This window comes from Oncorhynchus masou, chromosome 11 (assembly GCF_036934945.1).
Source record: "Oncorhynchus masou masou isolate Uvic2021 chromosome 11, UVic_Omas_1.1, whole genome shotgun sequence".
Taxonomy (NCBI): domain Eukaryota; kingdom Metazoa; phylum Chordata; class Actinopteri; order Salmoniformes; family Salmonidae; genus Oncorhynchus; species Oncorhynchus masou.
This window is the reverse complement of record NC_088222.1, coordinates 32497434-32510007: the sequence shown is the minus strand read 5'-3', so window position 1 is coordinate 32510007 and position 12574 is coordinate 32497434. Positions and strand designations below refer to the sequence as shown.

The 12574-nt window shown below is 41.0% G+C and overlaps 1 protein-coding gene across 1 annotated transcript; it reads left to right on the top strand.

Annotated features, from left to right (window-relative positions):
* Nucleotides 1-2108: 2108 nt before the first annotated feature.
* LOC135548554 (tsukushi-like) lies at nucleotides 2109-9904 on the top strand. The gene is made up of 2 exons (XM_064978289.1): nucleotides 2109-2550; nucleotides 8164-9904. Exon 2 carries the CDS (start codon nucleotides 8172-8174, stop codon nucleotides 9237-9239), a length of 1068 nt encoding a protein of 355 aa, XP_064834361.1. The 5' UTR covers nucleotides 2109-2550; nucleotides 8164-8171; the 3' UTR covers nucleotides 9240-9904.
* The last annotated feature ends 2670 nt before the right edge of the window (nucleotides 9905-12574 follow it).

Sequence of the window (12574 nt, the reverse complement as noted above, 5' to 3'; positions counted from 1 at the left end):
TGGCAAGCAAATAATTTTCCACATTGGAACTCTGAGTGATCCAGTTTTCCCTGAAACAAAGTATAGTAGATACAGCTACTACAGGGCTGGAACCGTTCATTTACTTCTCCAGACAAAGAGGGTTCCGTTGGAAAACTAATCTGGGACTAACTTAGTTAGCCTGATGGCTAACATTAGCAGCTTAGCGGCTCTTTCAAGCAGACTTTAACCTGTCAGTTAAGCGGGATTCCGGGGTAAGAAATAGCGGTCCTAGCGGTTATAAGCTAACTGTGCTGAGGAATCCATGTAAAAACAGGTTTGGTATTTACGTTTAACAAATTGATTATGTTTTAGTTAAAATAACAAATTGAGTGTTTCCAGCATACAGTGTTCAGCTGCGCACTCGGATGGCGTATGATTAGGACTGTTCCAGGTTGAAAAGTAGGAATGGTGTTAGGTTTCCTCCAGATGTAACGCTTGGTATTCAGGCCAAATAGCTCAATCTTGGTTTCATCAGCTCAGAGAATCTTGTTTCTCATCTTCTGAGTCCTTTAGGTGCCAATTGACAAACTCCAAGTGGCCTGTCATGTGCCTTTTACTGAGGAATGGCTTCTTCCATCGAGTTCTTGGTCACCTCCATGACCAAGGCCCCTCTCCTCCGATTGCTCAGTTTGGCTGGGCGGCCAACTCTAGGAAGAGTCTTGGTGGTTCCAAATTTCTTCCATTTAAGAATGATGGAGGCCACTGTGTTCTTGTGGAACTTCAATGCTGCAGAAATGTATTGGTACCCTTCCCCAGATCTTTACCTTGACACAATCTTGTGCTCTACGGAAAATAGTTTTGACATCATGGCTTGGGTTTGCTCTGACATGCACTGTCAACTGTGAGACCTTATATAGACAGGTGTGTGCCTTTCCAAATCATGTCCAATCAGTTGAATTTACCACAGGTGGACTCTATTCAAGTTGTAGAAAGATCTCAAGGATGACCAATGGAAACAGGATGCACCTGAGCTCAATTTCGAGTCTCAGAGCAAGTGGTCTGAATATTTATGTAAATAAGGTGTTTCTGTTTTTATTTTTAATACATTTGCAAAAACAAAAAATAAACTGTTTCACTTTGTCATTATGGGGTATTGTGTGTAGATTGATGAGGATTTTTTTCATTTTTTAAATCCATTTTAGAATAAGGCTGTAACGTAACAAAATATGGAAAAAGGTGAAGGGGTCTGAATACTTTCCAAATGTACTGTATTTGAAAAGGTCCTTTAATTGAGTCTCCAACATGGGATAAATGCCATTATAAACCGGGTAGTTTGGGTCCTGGATGCTGATTGGCTGAAAGCCGTGGTATATCAGACAATACACCACGGGAATGATGCAAAAATACATGTTTACTGTTCTATTCATGTTGGTAATCGGTTCATAATAGCAATAAGGCACCTCGAGGGTTTGTGTTATATGTCCAATATACTGTACCATGGCTAAGGGCTGTATTCAGGCACTTCACTTCACGTCATGCCTAAGAACAGGGCTTAACCAGGGTGTATTCGCCATATACCACACCCCCTTGGGTCTTATTGCTTATTTATTAAGTATGTCATGTATGTGTATTTTCTAAATGATACATATTTGAAACAGTATGTTAAACTTTCATTGAGTCTCCAATATGGGATATATATTTTGGGGGAATATGAGATTAATTACTTGTATTGGCAATCTATTTGAATTAGCCCTTCAAATAAAATCATGACCATCCAAATCTTATACATTATCATATTTGACAATAGGTTATGATCATTAAAAACAATCCAATCATAGCTTTATTAATCAGGAAATGATTTTGATCAAATTTGTGCCTTCATAAAGTGCTGTTTCCTTGCTTCGAGACCGTATTTCTGACCTATTTCAAGAGATCCAAAAGCAATCCTAGTTCTGTGGAATCTCAATCACTGAATAGGATCTAACCGAACTACTGCCTAGGAAGCATGTGCTTCCGCGTGTGATGCATGTTGTTACCGAAACCGAAACAAAAAAAGTGTGAATAAATTCAGTATAATTTGCCTTATTTAAATGAAGTTACTGGGTATAAACATATCACATAATCGTCACACAATTCACAGACGACACTAAATCTGAAGAGGTTCAGAGAACGGATCGTCTTCTCTGTCAAGCATAGGTTATTCCTCGTGATACCACAATGTTCAGTGCATGGGCGCATTCATATTCTACAGCGCGGATGGTTTGACGGAGGATTTTTGTTTGCAGGATAGCTTGACCGCAGTAGATTTTGCATCGTGAGCCATGGCACGAGTTTTTCAGCAAAAGTAATCTGAGAAGAACGAGGTTAGAAATAGGTTAAAATGGGCGGCACACTTCTGCCTGCGTGAAAGTCGTTACATGGACTGTACTGGTGAAAAGTTATACGGCAGATGGGGGAAGCAGACAAAGAGGAAAAAATGTAAACGACAGTCTGTTTTAACATAATACTGTCTCTTGCCATCGCAAAGGGATCTATCTTAACATATCGACTGAATAAGTGCCACAAACGTGGTACAATTCTTCAAGAAAGGTGAGCAGTTTACATTGCATTCAAATCACCCATAGAATGTGTCCTGAACTTTTCAAAAGACAGTTCACAACTTTTTTCTGAGGTTATTATGTCTGGATGAAAGTATAATTGTTGTTGACTTTTGAAACATTGTAACATATCACAACGATAACATTGCTGTCTATGTGATTCCTGGCGGACTAAACTTGGTTCCTCAAACTTCCTTCACCATGGAGTGGAGTTTAGTCTGCTATGTGATTCCCTGTTGTAGTATAGGCTAATTATCTGAACATGAGAGATTCAAAAGCATACATGGCTTACCAGAAGTCCAATCATGCAATAAAGAATTTAGATTTGTTTCGTATCAAGTAAATACTTTTATTCAGAACCCCCAAACTTCTATTTTATTTGATGACCAAAAAGTAACATCCATCTGTCAAGATAATAATACAATGGCCTTTACACACCTTTTGCTCCTCAAAGAAAGGATAAAGGATGTCGTTTTAGTTCGTGATGCTTTGAACAGTGAAAGCAAAAGGGTGGTGGTGAGAGAATGGTAAGAGCAGAGAAAGGAAAGGGATGCCGTAATTGTAGATGTGATAATTGTAGTTGAGGTGATAATAACGGGTCTCCTCTATTTTGGTGAATTATTGGCCAACTCCACATCTATCTATAGAGGCTGTGAGAGGAGAAATGTTGTCAGGACAGGAAATACACGCAGTATATGCACTCAGTTTCAAATAAGTATGTTAATTAGTTCATTAAAAAAACTTCAAAGACAGTGGTGTAAAGTACTTAAGTAAAAAATAATTGAAAGTACTAATTAAGTAGTTTTTGGGGGTATCTGTACTCTACTTTACTATTCATATTTATGACAACTTTTACTTCACTACATTCCTAAAGAAAATGATGTACTTTTTACTCCATACAGTTCCCCTGACACCCAAAAGTACTCGTTACATTTTGAATGCTTATCAGGACAGGGAAATTGTCTAATTCAAACACTTATTAAGAGAACATTCCCTGGTCATCCCTACTGCCTCTGAACTGGCGGACTCACTAAACACATGCTTCGTTTGTAAATTATGTCTGAGTGTTGGAGCGTGCCTCTAGCTATCCGTAAATACAAAATTTAAATGGTGCTGTCTGATTTGTTTAATATAAGGAATTTGAGTAGCATACTCAAGTAGGATTTTCTGGGTGACTTTTACTTTCTAATAAGGTACCTTTACGTTTACTGTTCTGTTGACCTAATATGAAACCTAATTAGAGGTCGACCAATTGTGATTTTTCAACACCGATACCGATTATTAGAGGACGAAAAAAAGCTGATACCGATTAATCGGACTATTTTTATTTATTTATTTGTAATAATGACAATTACAACAATACTGAATGAACACTTATTTTAACTTAATATAATACATCAATAAAATCAATTTAGCCTCAAATAAATAATGAAACATGTTCAATTTGGTTTAAAAATGCAAAAACAAAGTGTTGGAGAAGAAGGTAAAAGTGAAATATGTGCCATGTAAAAAATCTAACTTTTAAGTTCCTTGCTCAGAACATGAGAACATATGAAAGCTGGTGGTTCCTTTTAACATGGGTCTTCAATTTTCCCAGGTAAGAGGTTTTTAGGTTGTAGTTATTTTAGGACTATTAATCGCTATACGATTTGTATTTCATATACCTTTGACTATTGGATGTTCTTATAGGCACTTTAGTATTGCCAGTGTAACAGTATAGCTTCCGTCCCTCTCCTCACCCCTACCTGGGCTCGAACCAGGAACACATCAACAACAGCCACCCTCGAAGCAGCGTTACCCATGCAGAGTAAGGGGAACAACTACTCCAAGTCTCAGAGTGAGTGACGTCACCGATTGAAACGCTATTAGCTCACACCCCGAGTTGATAGGCTTGAAGTCATAAACAGCGCAATGCTTGAAGCATTGCGAAGAGCTGCTGTCAAACGCACGAAAGTGCTGTTTGAATGAATGCTTACGAGCCTCCTGGTGCCTACCATCGCTCAGTCAGACTGCTCTATCAAATCATAGACTTAATTATAACATAATAACACACAGAAATACGAGCCTTTGGTCATTAAAATGGTCGAATCCGGAAACTATAATTTCGAAAACAAAACTTTAACTCTTTGGGGCGGCAGGGTAGCCTAGTGGTTAGAGCATCAGACTAGTAACCGCAAGGTTGCAAGTTCAAATCCCAGAGCTGACAAGGTACATATCTGTCGTTCTGCCCCTGAACAGGCAGTTAACCCACTGTTCCTAGGCCGTCATTGAAAATAAGAACTTGTTCTTAACTGACTTGCCTAGTAAAATAAAAAAATAAAAATTATTATTATTATTTCAGTGAAATACGGAACCGTTCCGTATTTTATCAAACGGATGGCATCCCTAAGACTAAATATTGCTCTTACATTGTACAACTTTCAATGTTATGTCATAATTATGTACAATTCTGGCAAATTAATTACGGCCTTTGTTAGGAATAAATGGACTTCACACAGTTCGCAATGAGCCAGGCTGCCCAACTGCTGTATATACCCTGAACGCAAGAGAAATTACACAATTTCCCTCGTTATAAGAAATTCACGTTAGCAGGCAATATTAACTAAATATGCAGGTTTAAAAATATATACTTGTGTGTTGATTTTAAAGAAAGGTGTTGATGTTTATGGTTCGGTACATTGGTGCAATGACAGATCGTTGTCCAAATATACAGGTTACCGATTGTTATGAAAACTTGAAACCGGCCTAATTAATTGGCCATTCCGATTGTTCCGTCGACCTCTAAACCTAATAATACTCAAAATAGTTGTATTGCCAATGCGCAATACTAGGTGAATATAGATAGAGCTCATTCAAGTTCCAGAGTTCAGATAGGGTGAGCCGTGCTTTGTACTGCACACCTGGAGCTCAATGCTCCCCCTTGTCAGGTATTTCACCATAACTTCGTTGTCCGGGCACACACACACAAACACACTGCACAACTGATCCCTCCCCAGAGCAGAGGTGGGGACAGGTGTGACCCCTCCGGTTGACATGACACATCTGAGCAGTGTGATTTACCACAGAACACAGGGCCACAAGAATGTTCTGTGAATACTGAATAAACTCGTAAGCCTTGGATTCATCCACAACATGTCCAATGTGCAAATGTAGCTTCTGATAGAAAAGGAAGATGGTTGTTATAGTATTTGAGATGGTGTGCTGTAGCAGTTTATTGTACTTAAAGAACGACTGCCCCTAAAAAGCAAATAATCCCTTTGAAAACGGCCTATGTGGAATCGATATGAGTCAGAAACATTTATTCTAGTATCAAAATTGACAAAGTGTAAATAGGATCATTTGGGTCATAAAGTCAGTCTTGTCTAAAGCAGAGTTTGGAACCTCAGTGTATCAGTGAGTAAATGATTACAAATATATAAACAAATCAAGGCCCATTTTGACAAGCTCCACGTGCAATTCGCCCCTCCCCGCCCACTCCACTTCCCTTCATTGAATGGAGCTCCGTTGTTTCATCGCCCCAACGCGTTCCAAGGACGGCAGACTGAAAATCCTTATACGGATTGACCATGCCCGGTGAGTATAACCAGAGATCCTGGAATATAATAACATCTCTGGTATAATTTAGCTAGCTAACGACGTTAGATAACGCTATTGCTGGTTATGTAGTTAGCTGCAGTTGTTCAAGAGATGTCCAGTTTGTACCCGAACATGCATCATAGAGAAGGTCAGCTAGGGGACCCTCAGACTCACGCAGACATCCCTCGCTGTGAGCCGCCTTATAAATGGAACAGGGAGAACACTTGAATTAGGTTGGTGACATTTGACCTGGTCAAAGGTCAAAAGAGTTTAGAGGTTTGTCCCAATTCACCTTTGTAACCTAGCCTGGTGGAACCAGCCTGGTTGCTGCATTTACCATTCTATTTCACTTCACTGATCATGATATCTAAAGTGAAATAGAAAGGTGAATGCATCGATAAGGTTGGTTCCACCATACTAATCACCATACTAATCATAACCACCATTGATAATCTAATCAGTGTCTTTGATGCGGGGTCAGGAGCTGATCTATGCTGCCATGCCCATCAGTGTGGGACTGAAGGTGTTTACTAATAATACAGTACAGCAGAAATGTCCAGTATTTGCAACACCCTTTTCATTCCATACGATGAACTTTGCCTCAACTCTGCCTAGTTCTACAGATGGAGAGGACTGTAGATGCGTTTGCCAGTCGCCAGTCTCGGTCGTTTGATGGGGAGACCATAATTGGGTAGGTATTATCTGACCTGTTCTAACTTTAACATAGTACCAGTTTGTGTGTCAGATATGACCTATCCTAACTCTAATTGGTAATAAAACAGTGACTATGTGTTCACAGAAACATGTATGGAGCCAGCACATACACTTGCAAGATTATGTGATGAAGTCGAGACTGACAGACGGGCTTGACACTGATGTCTCTAAATGGAGATACCTGGCACTCAGCATTAAAATGTTACTAGACACAACTTGTATTGCTTGTATTGTCTTTATTATTACTGTTGAATTGAATGGTATCAGTCAATATGGGGAGGGAGAAACCCTGTGTATTCTGCACCAGCATCAGGGAAGGAACTCCTGTTATATACAATACACCACACAGGGCGGTATGACCACTCTGACATGAGAGGTGCACCTTGTTATATTAGCAGAACATCTCTGGTATAACAACTGCAGCTACCTGCTTCAATGGTATTTTGTAAAGGGTTGTTTATTCTACATGGACCTGTAACTACATTTAAAAAATGATCAAAACACTAAGTTTAGAATATCTACATAAATTCAGCAATTGCATTCTTCTCATATTGCTCTGTAGGCTACTGACCTATTCAAAGCTTCCTCCAGCATATCACCATACATCTGCATGTATATTATTGAACTCAACCTGCAGGAGGTTTGTTTGTGGGGATTGAGTGGGGTGAAACAGCTGCGGGAAAGGTTCTGACAGATGGGTGTGTCTTGATGGCGTGAAGGACACAACCAAGAAACACACACATCAAACCACACCCCCAAGCTGACTCACGTTTGGTTTGGCTTCTGTCATGGGTGCCAGCATTTTTTGAGGAGCAAGCCAAAAAACTAGGTCATATCAGTAGGGTTTGCTTTTGTTAATTAAAGGGAAAGGGTCATTAATGATGATTTTTGACTAATATGTGTTTTTTTTAAGTGGCTCTAAATGTGGTCGCTCCATGTGTGATTATGATAGATGCATACATGGTGGATGAATGAACACAGAGACGGTTGTATGATTTACAACAGTCAAGCCAATGCTTCCCCCACAGAGAAAGTTATTTACTCAGACCAAAAACCATATCGCAATTTATACTGAAAATATACAGTACTTTCCTCAGTATTTCTCATCTCCCTTGACAACCGAAATAGAAAAAGTGTTCATATTAGTTATCTCTGTGCATTTGAGCGTATGATTGAACTTGTCCTGAGGGACGTTACATTAATTTTGAAGACGTTAATAATATAGGTCTTCTAAATAACCAAATTCTTGAATAGGAATGTAATGAATTCATGAAATGAAAACATAATTTAATCAAACATGTTGCGTCTTCCTCAGGATTTGCTATGTCCAGTTTCCTGGGTGTGAGTGTTTGGTTCTTGCTTGTCCTTCACTATGTGGCTGCAGTGATGGACTGCCATCCGGGTTGTCGCTGTGAAGTCGAGAGCTTCGGCCTGTTCCACAGCTTCAGCCTGACCAGGGTCGACTGCAGTGGGGTGGGCCGTGGTCATGGCCTGGTGGTCCCCATCTCCATCCCCCTGGACACCTCCTCCCTGGACCTGTCCTCCAGCGCCATCCACACCATCGCTGACTCCATGCTGTCTGGACCGGGCTACACCACGCTGGCCAGCCTGGACCTCAGCAACAACCTCCTCTCCAGGCTCAACAGCAGCATCTTCTCCAGGCTGCGCTACCTGGAGACCTTGGACCTGAGCCACAACACCCTGGAGGAGCTGGCCCCCGGCTGCTTCTCTGGCTTGCCCCTGGCCGAGGTGGACCTGAGTGGCAACAGGCTCCAGGAGGTCAACCTGGAGGTCTTTTCCAACAAGGGCCACGGTGCTGGACCTCTCAATGTGGACCTATCTAACAACCTGCTGAACACTGTCACGACTAGGGATCCACAGGTGCTAAGCCCTCCTAACATTCAGAGCCTCAGTCTGGCAGGGAATCGTCTGAGGGCCGTGCCCAAGCTGCAGGGCCTCCCTCTGAGGTCTCTGAGCCTGGACGGCAACCCCATCCTCAGCATCGAAAGGCACAGCTTCACAGGGCTAAGGGATCTGGCTTACCTGTCTCTCAGTGGACTATCTGAGCTCACCTCCATCCAGCTCCAAAGTTTCAGTGAGCTGAGCAGCCTGCAGGTCCTGGACCTGTCCCACAACAGCAGGCTAAGACCACTTAACCCTGAGGTGTTTAGCGGACTGGCTGCCTTACAGGAGCTCAACCTGTCTAACTCAGGGGTGGTGTCTCTGCCCAGCAACATTCTCCACCTCCTGCCCAGCATCAAAAGCATCGTTCTCAGGGAGAAGGTAAACTGTTGGAAGACCCATAGACAGGTGCAGTTCCACAGACAGATAGTAGGACAGTCAACAAGGGGGGAGAAATTGACCTGTGATGTCATAGGAATTGTTTTATGAGTCTGCCGGCCTTAACAGGCTGGTCAAAATGAAGAAGGTGGAGGAGCAGTGAGAGCCTCACAGTGAAATCAGCTTATACAGTAATCACACTATATTTCAAAATTCAGTCCTCAGATTTGTGCATCATCATCAAGGGTTGCACTCAATTTCAAAATATAGCTTTTGTTTCACTGCTTCAAGGGAGTGTGCAATAAAATACCAGTGTAGAACAGTGGCCATGGGCTAATAAATTATGCTGGCAACTGAACTAACCATCTTAATAACATGACGACGTGTGATGATTTACAAGGACAAAGTCAGAAATGATTACCTGAACTTGTTTTGTAGTTTTCAATCCCTTTTCTATTTTTTAACGAATTCAACTGAACTAAATAATGACAACTCATACAGTGTTATGATGCATTAATGTCCATCAGACTTATAATGTAATAAACTGTTTTAGAGGGCCTCATATTGTTAAACATTACAACAATTTCTGCTGGCAGATAATACCTTTTGATTACTTGACAAAAAATGTTTTTAATAATATTAGAATTTATTAGAATATTATATGTTTTTGCAACATTTTCTATTGCCTTGGACATATATTGTGTTGTGTATATGAAGTCTGTCAACTATTGTTAATGACTGAAACAGAGACATGTATTTTGAATAAAATGGATGCAACACAATTTGTTCCACACCATTTTCTGGCCCCGCAACACAAGGTCCAATGTGTGACTGATTCACATAAGGTTTGTTTCATTCTGTACAGTCAATAGCAACATGTAAAAAATGTGAACGTAAGAGAGTCTTGTCACCGTTTACAGAGTTGAGGAGCGACTCATCAGCGAGCTGTTATGTGGTCACTGAGGAGGCGTTTTCACATTTTAATTGCACTGTCATGTAATGATGTCACACAGTTCAGCTCTTCTCACTGCTGTGGTTTAGTCACTGGATGTGTTGTGTCTGTCTTCAGATTGTGTTAAGAGCATGTGATAGACCTAGTTTTAGGATGAAATGTGGGCTCAAGACTCAAATGCAGTTCCACTAATGCGGGAAGTGGAGAACGGGGTAATGTAATAGTGAGACGGTTAAGAAAAAAAGACAAACAAGCTTATTCTTGTTATTACCTGTTCTTTGTGCAAATCAGAGGAAAGGTTGAAATAGTTTAGGTTCAAATAAACTCTGACCCACTTGCCTCAGTCCAATCTCAAATAAAATCATCTTCACTATTTGGCCTTTGGCTAATAGAAACAGGCAAGCAGGCCATGTTTGACAATCATTTTGACACATCTCCTTAGTTGTAGAGATGAATGAAGAGTTTCATTCCAAAACACCATATATCCATTTTCATAAATGTTGGTAAATTAGCTTTCATTGTTTAAGGAAATAATGAAATAGAGAGTGGAAAAAACACAATCTAATCATGACAGGTTTTACACAGTCAAATGTAACAGATAATTACAATTTTAATAAACAACTGTACAAATGCTATGTTTCTGACATCAAAATGTAAATGTAAAAAAATATATATAGTGCATTTGGAAGGTATTCAGACCCCTTGAATTTTTCAACATTTTGTTACGTTACAGCATTATTATAAAATTGATTAAATAAATAAAAAATCCTCATCAATCAACACACAATATTTACATAGGTATTCAGACCCTTTGCTAGGACACTCTAAATTAATCTCAGGTGTATCCTGTTTCCATTGATCATCCTTGAGATGTTTCGACAACTTGACTGGAGTCCACCTGTGGTAAATTAAATTGATTGGACATGATTTGGATGTCTATATAAGGTCCCACAATTGACTGTACATGTCAGAGCAAAAACCAAGCCACGAGGTCAAAGGAATTGTCCGTAGACAATTAGCAATGTCGGAGCAGCATAGACTTAAAATACTGTGAAGTAGAATAGAATACCGTATACACACATGCAAATGAGTAATGCAAAATATGTAAACATTATTAAAGTGATTAGTGTTCCATTATTAAAGTGGCCAGTGATTTCAAGTCTATGTACAGTGCCTTGCGAAAGTATTCGGCCCCCTTAAACTTTGCAACCTTTTGCCACATTTCAGGCTTCAAACATAAAGATATAAAACTGTATTTTTTTGTGAAGAATCAACAACAAGTGGGACACAATCATGAAGTGGAACGACATTTATTGGATATTTCAAACTTTTTTAACAAATCAAAAACTGAAAAATTGGGCGTGCAAAATTATTCAGCCCCCTTAAGTTAATACTTTGTAGCGCCACCTTTTGCTGCGATTACAGCTGTAAGTCGCTTGGGGTATGTCTCTATCCGTTTTGCACATCGAGAGACTGACATTTTTTCCCATTCCTCCTTGCAAAACAGCTCGAGCTCAGTGAGGTTGGATGGAGAACATTTGTGAACAGCAGTTTTCAGTTCTTTCCACAGATTCTCGATTGGATTCAGGTCTGGACTTTGACTTGGCCATTCTGTTGCAAAAGGTCGCAAAGTTCAAGGGGGCCGAATACTTTCGCAAGGCACTGTATATAGGGCAGCAGCCTCTAAGGTGATAGTGATGACTATTTAACAGTATGATGGCCTTGAGATAGAAGCTGTTTTTCAGTCTCTCGGCCCCAGCTTTGTTGCACCTGTACTGACCTTGTCTTCTGGATGATAGCGGGGTGAACAGGCAGTGGCTCAGGTGGTTGTTGTCCTTGGGTGCTGTAGATGTCCTGGAGGGCAGGTAATTTGCCCCCGGTGATATGTTGTGCAGACTTGCCGTACCAGGCAGTGATACAGCCCAACAGGATGCTCTCAATTGTGCATCTGCAAAATTTGCGAGGGTTTTAGGTGTCAAGCCAAATTTCTTCAGCCTCCTGAGGTTGAAGAGGTGATGTTGCACCTTCTTCACCACACTGTCTGTGTGGGTGGACCATTGCAGTTTGTCAGTAATGTGTATGCCGAGGAACTTGAAGCTTTCCACCTTCTCCACTGCAGTCCCATCGATGTGGATAGGGGGTGCTCCCTCTGCTGTTACCTGAAGTCCACGATGAGGTCCTTTGTTTTGTTGACGCTGAGTGAGAGGTTATTTTCCTGGCACCACACTCCCAGGGTCCTCACCTCCTGCCTGTAGGCTGTCTCGTCATTGTTGGTAATCAGGCCTACTACTGTTGTGTCGTCTGCAAACTTGATCATTGAGTTGGAGGCATGGGTGCCCACGCAGTCATGGGTGAACAGGAGGGGGCTGAGCACACCCTTGTGGGATCCCTGTGTTGAGAATCAGTGAAGTGGAGGTGTTGTTTCCTACTTTCACCACCTGGGGGGTGGCCCGTCAGGAAGTCCAGGACCCAGTTGCACAGGGCAGGGTTCAGA

Coding starts and splice junctions, on each gene's coding strand:
- LOC135548554 (XM_064978289.1), top strand. CDS start 8,172: ATGTCCAGTTTCCTGGGTGTGAGTGTTTGGTTCTTGCTTGTCCTTCAC.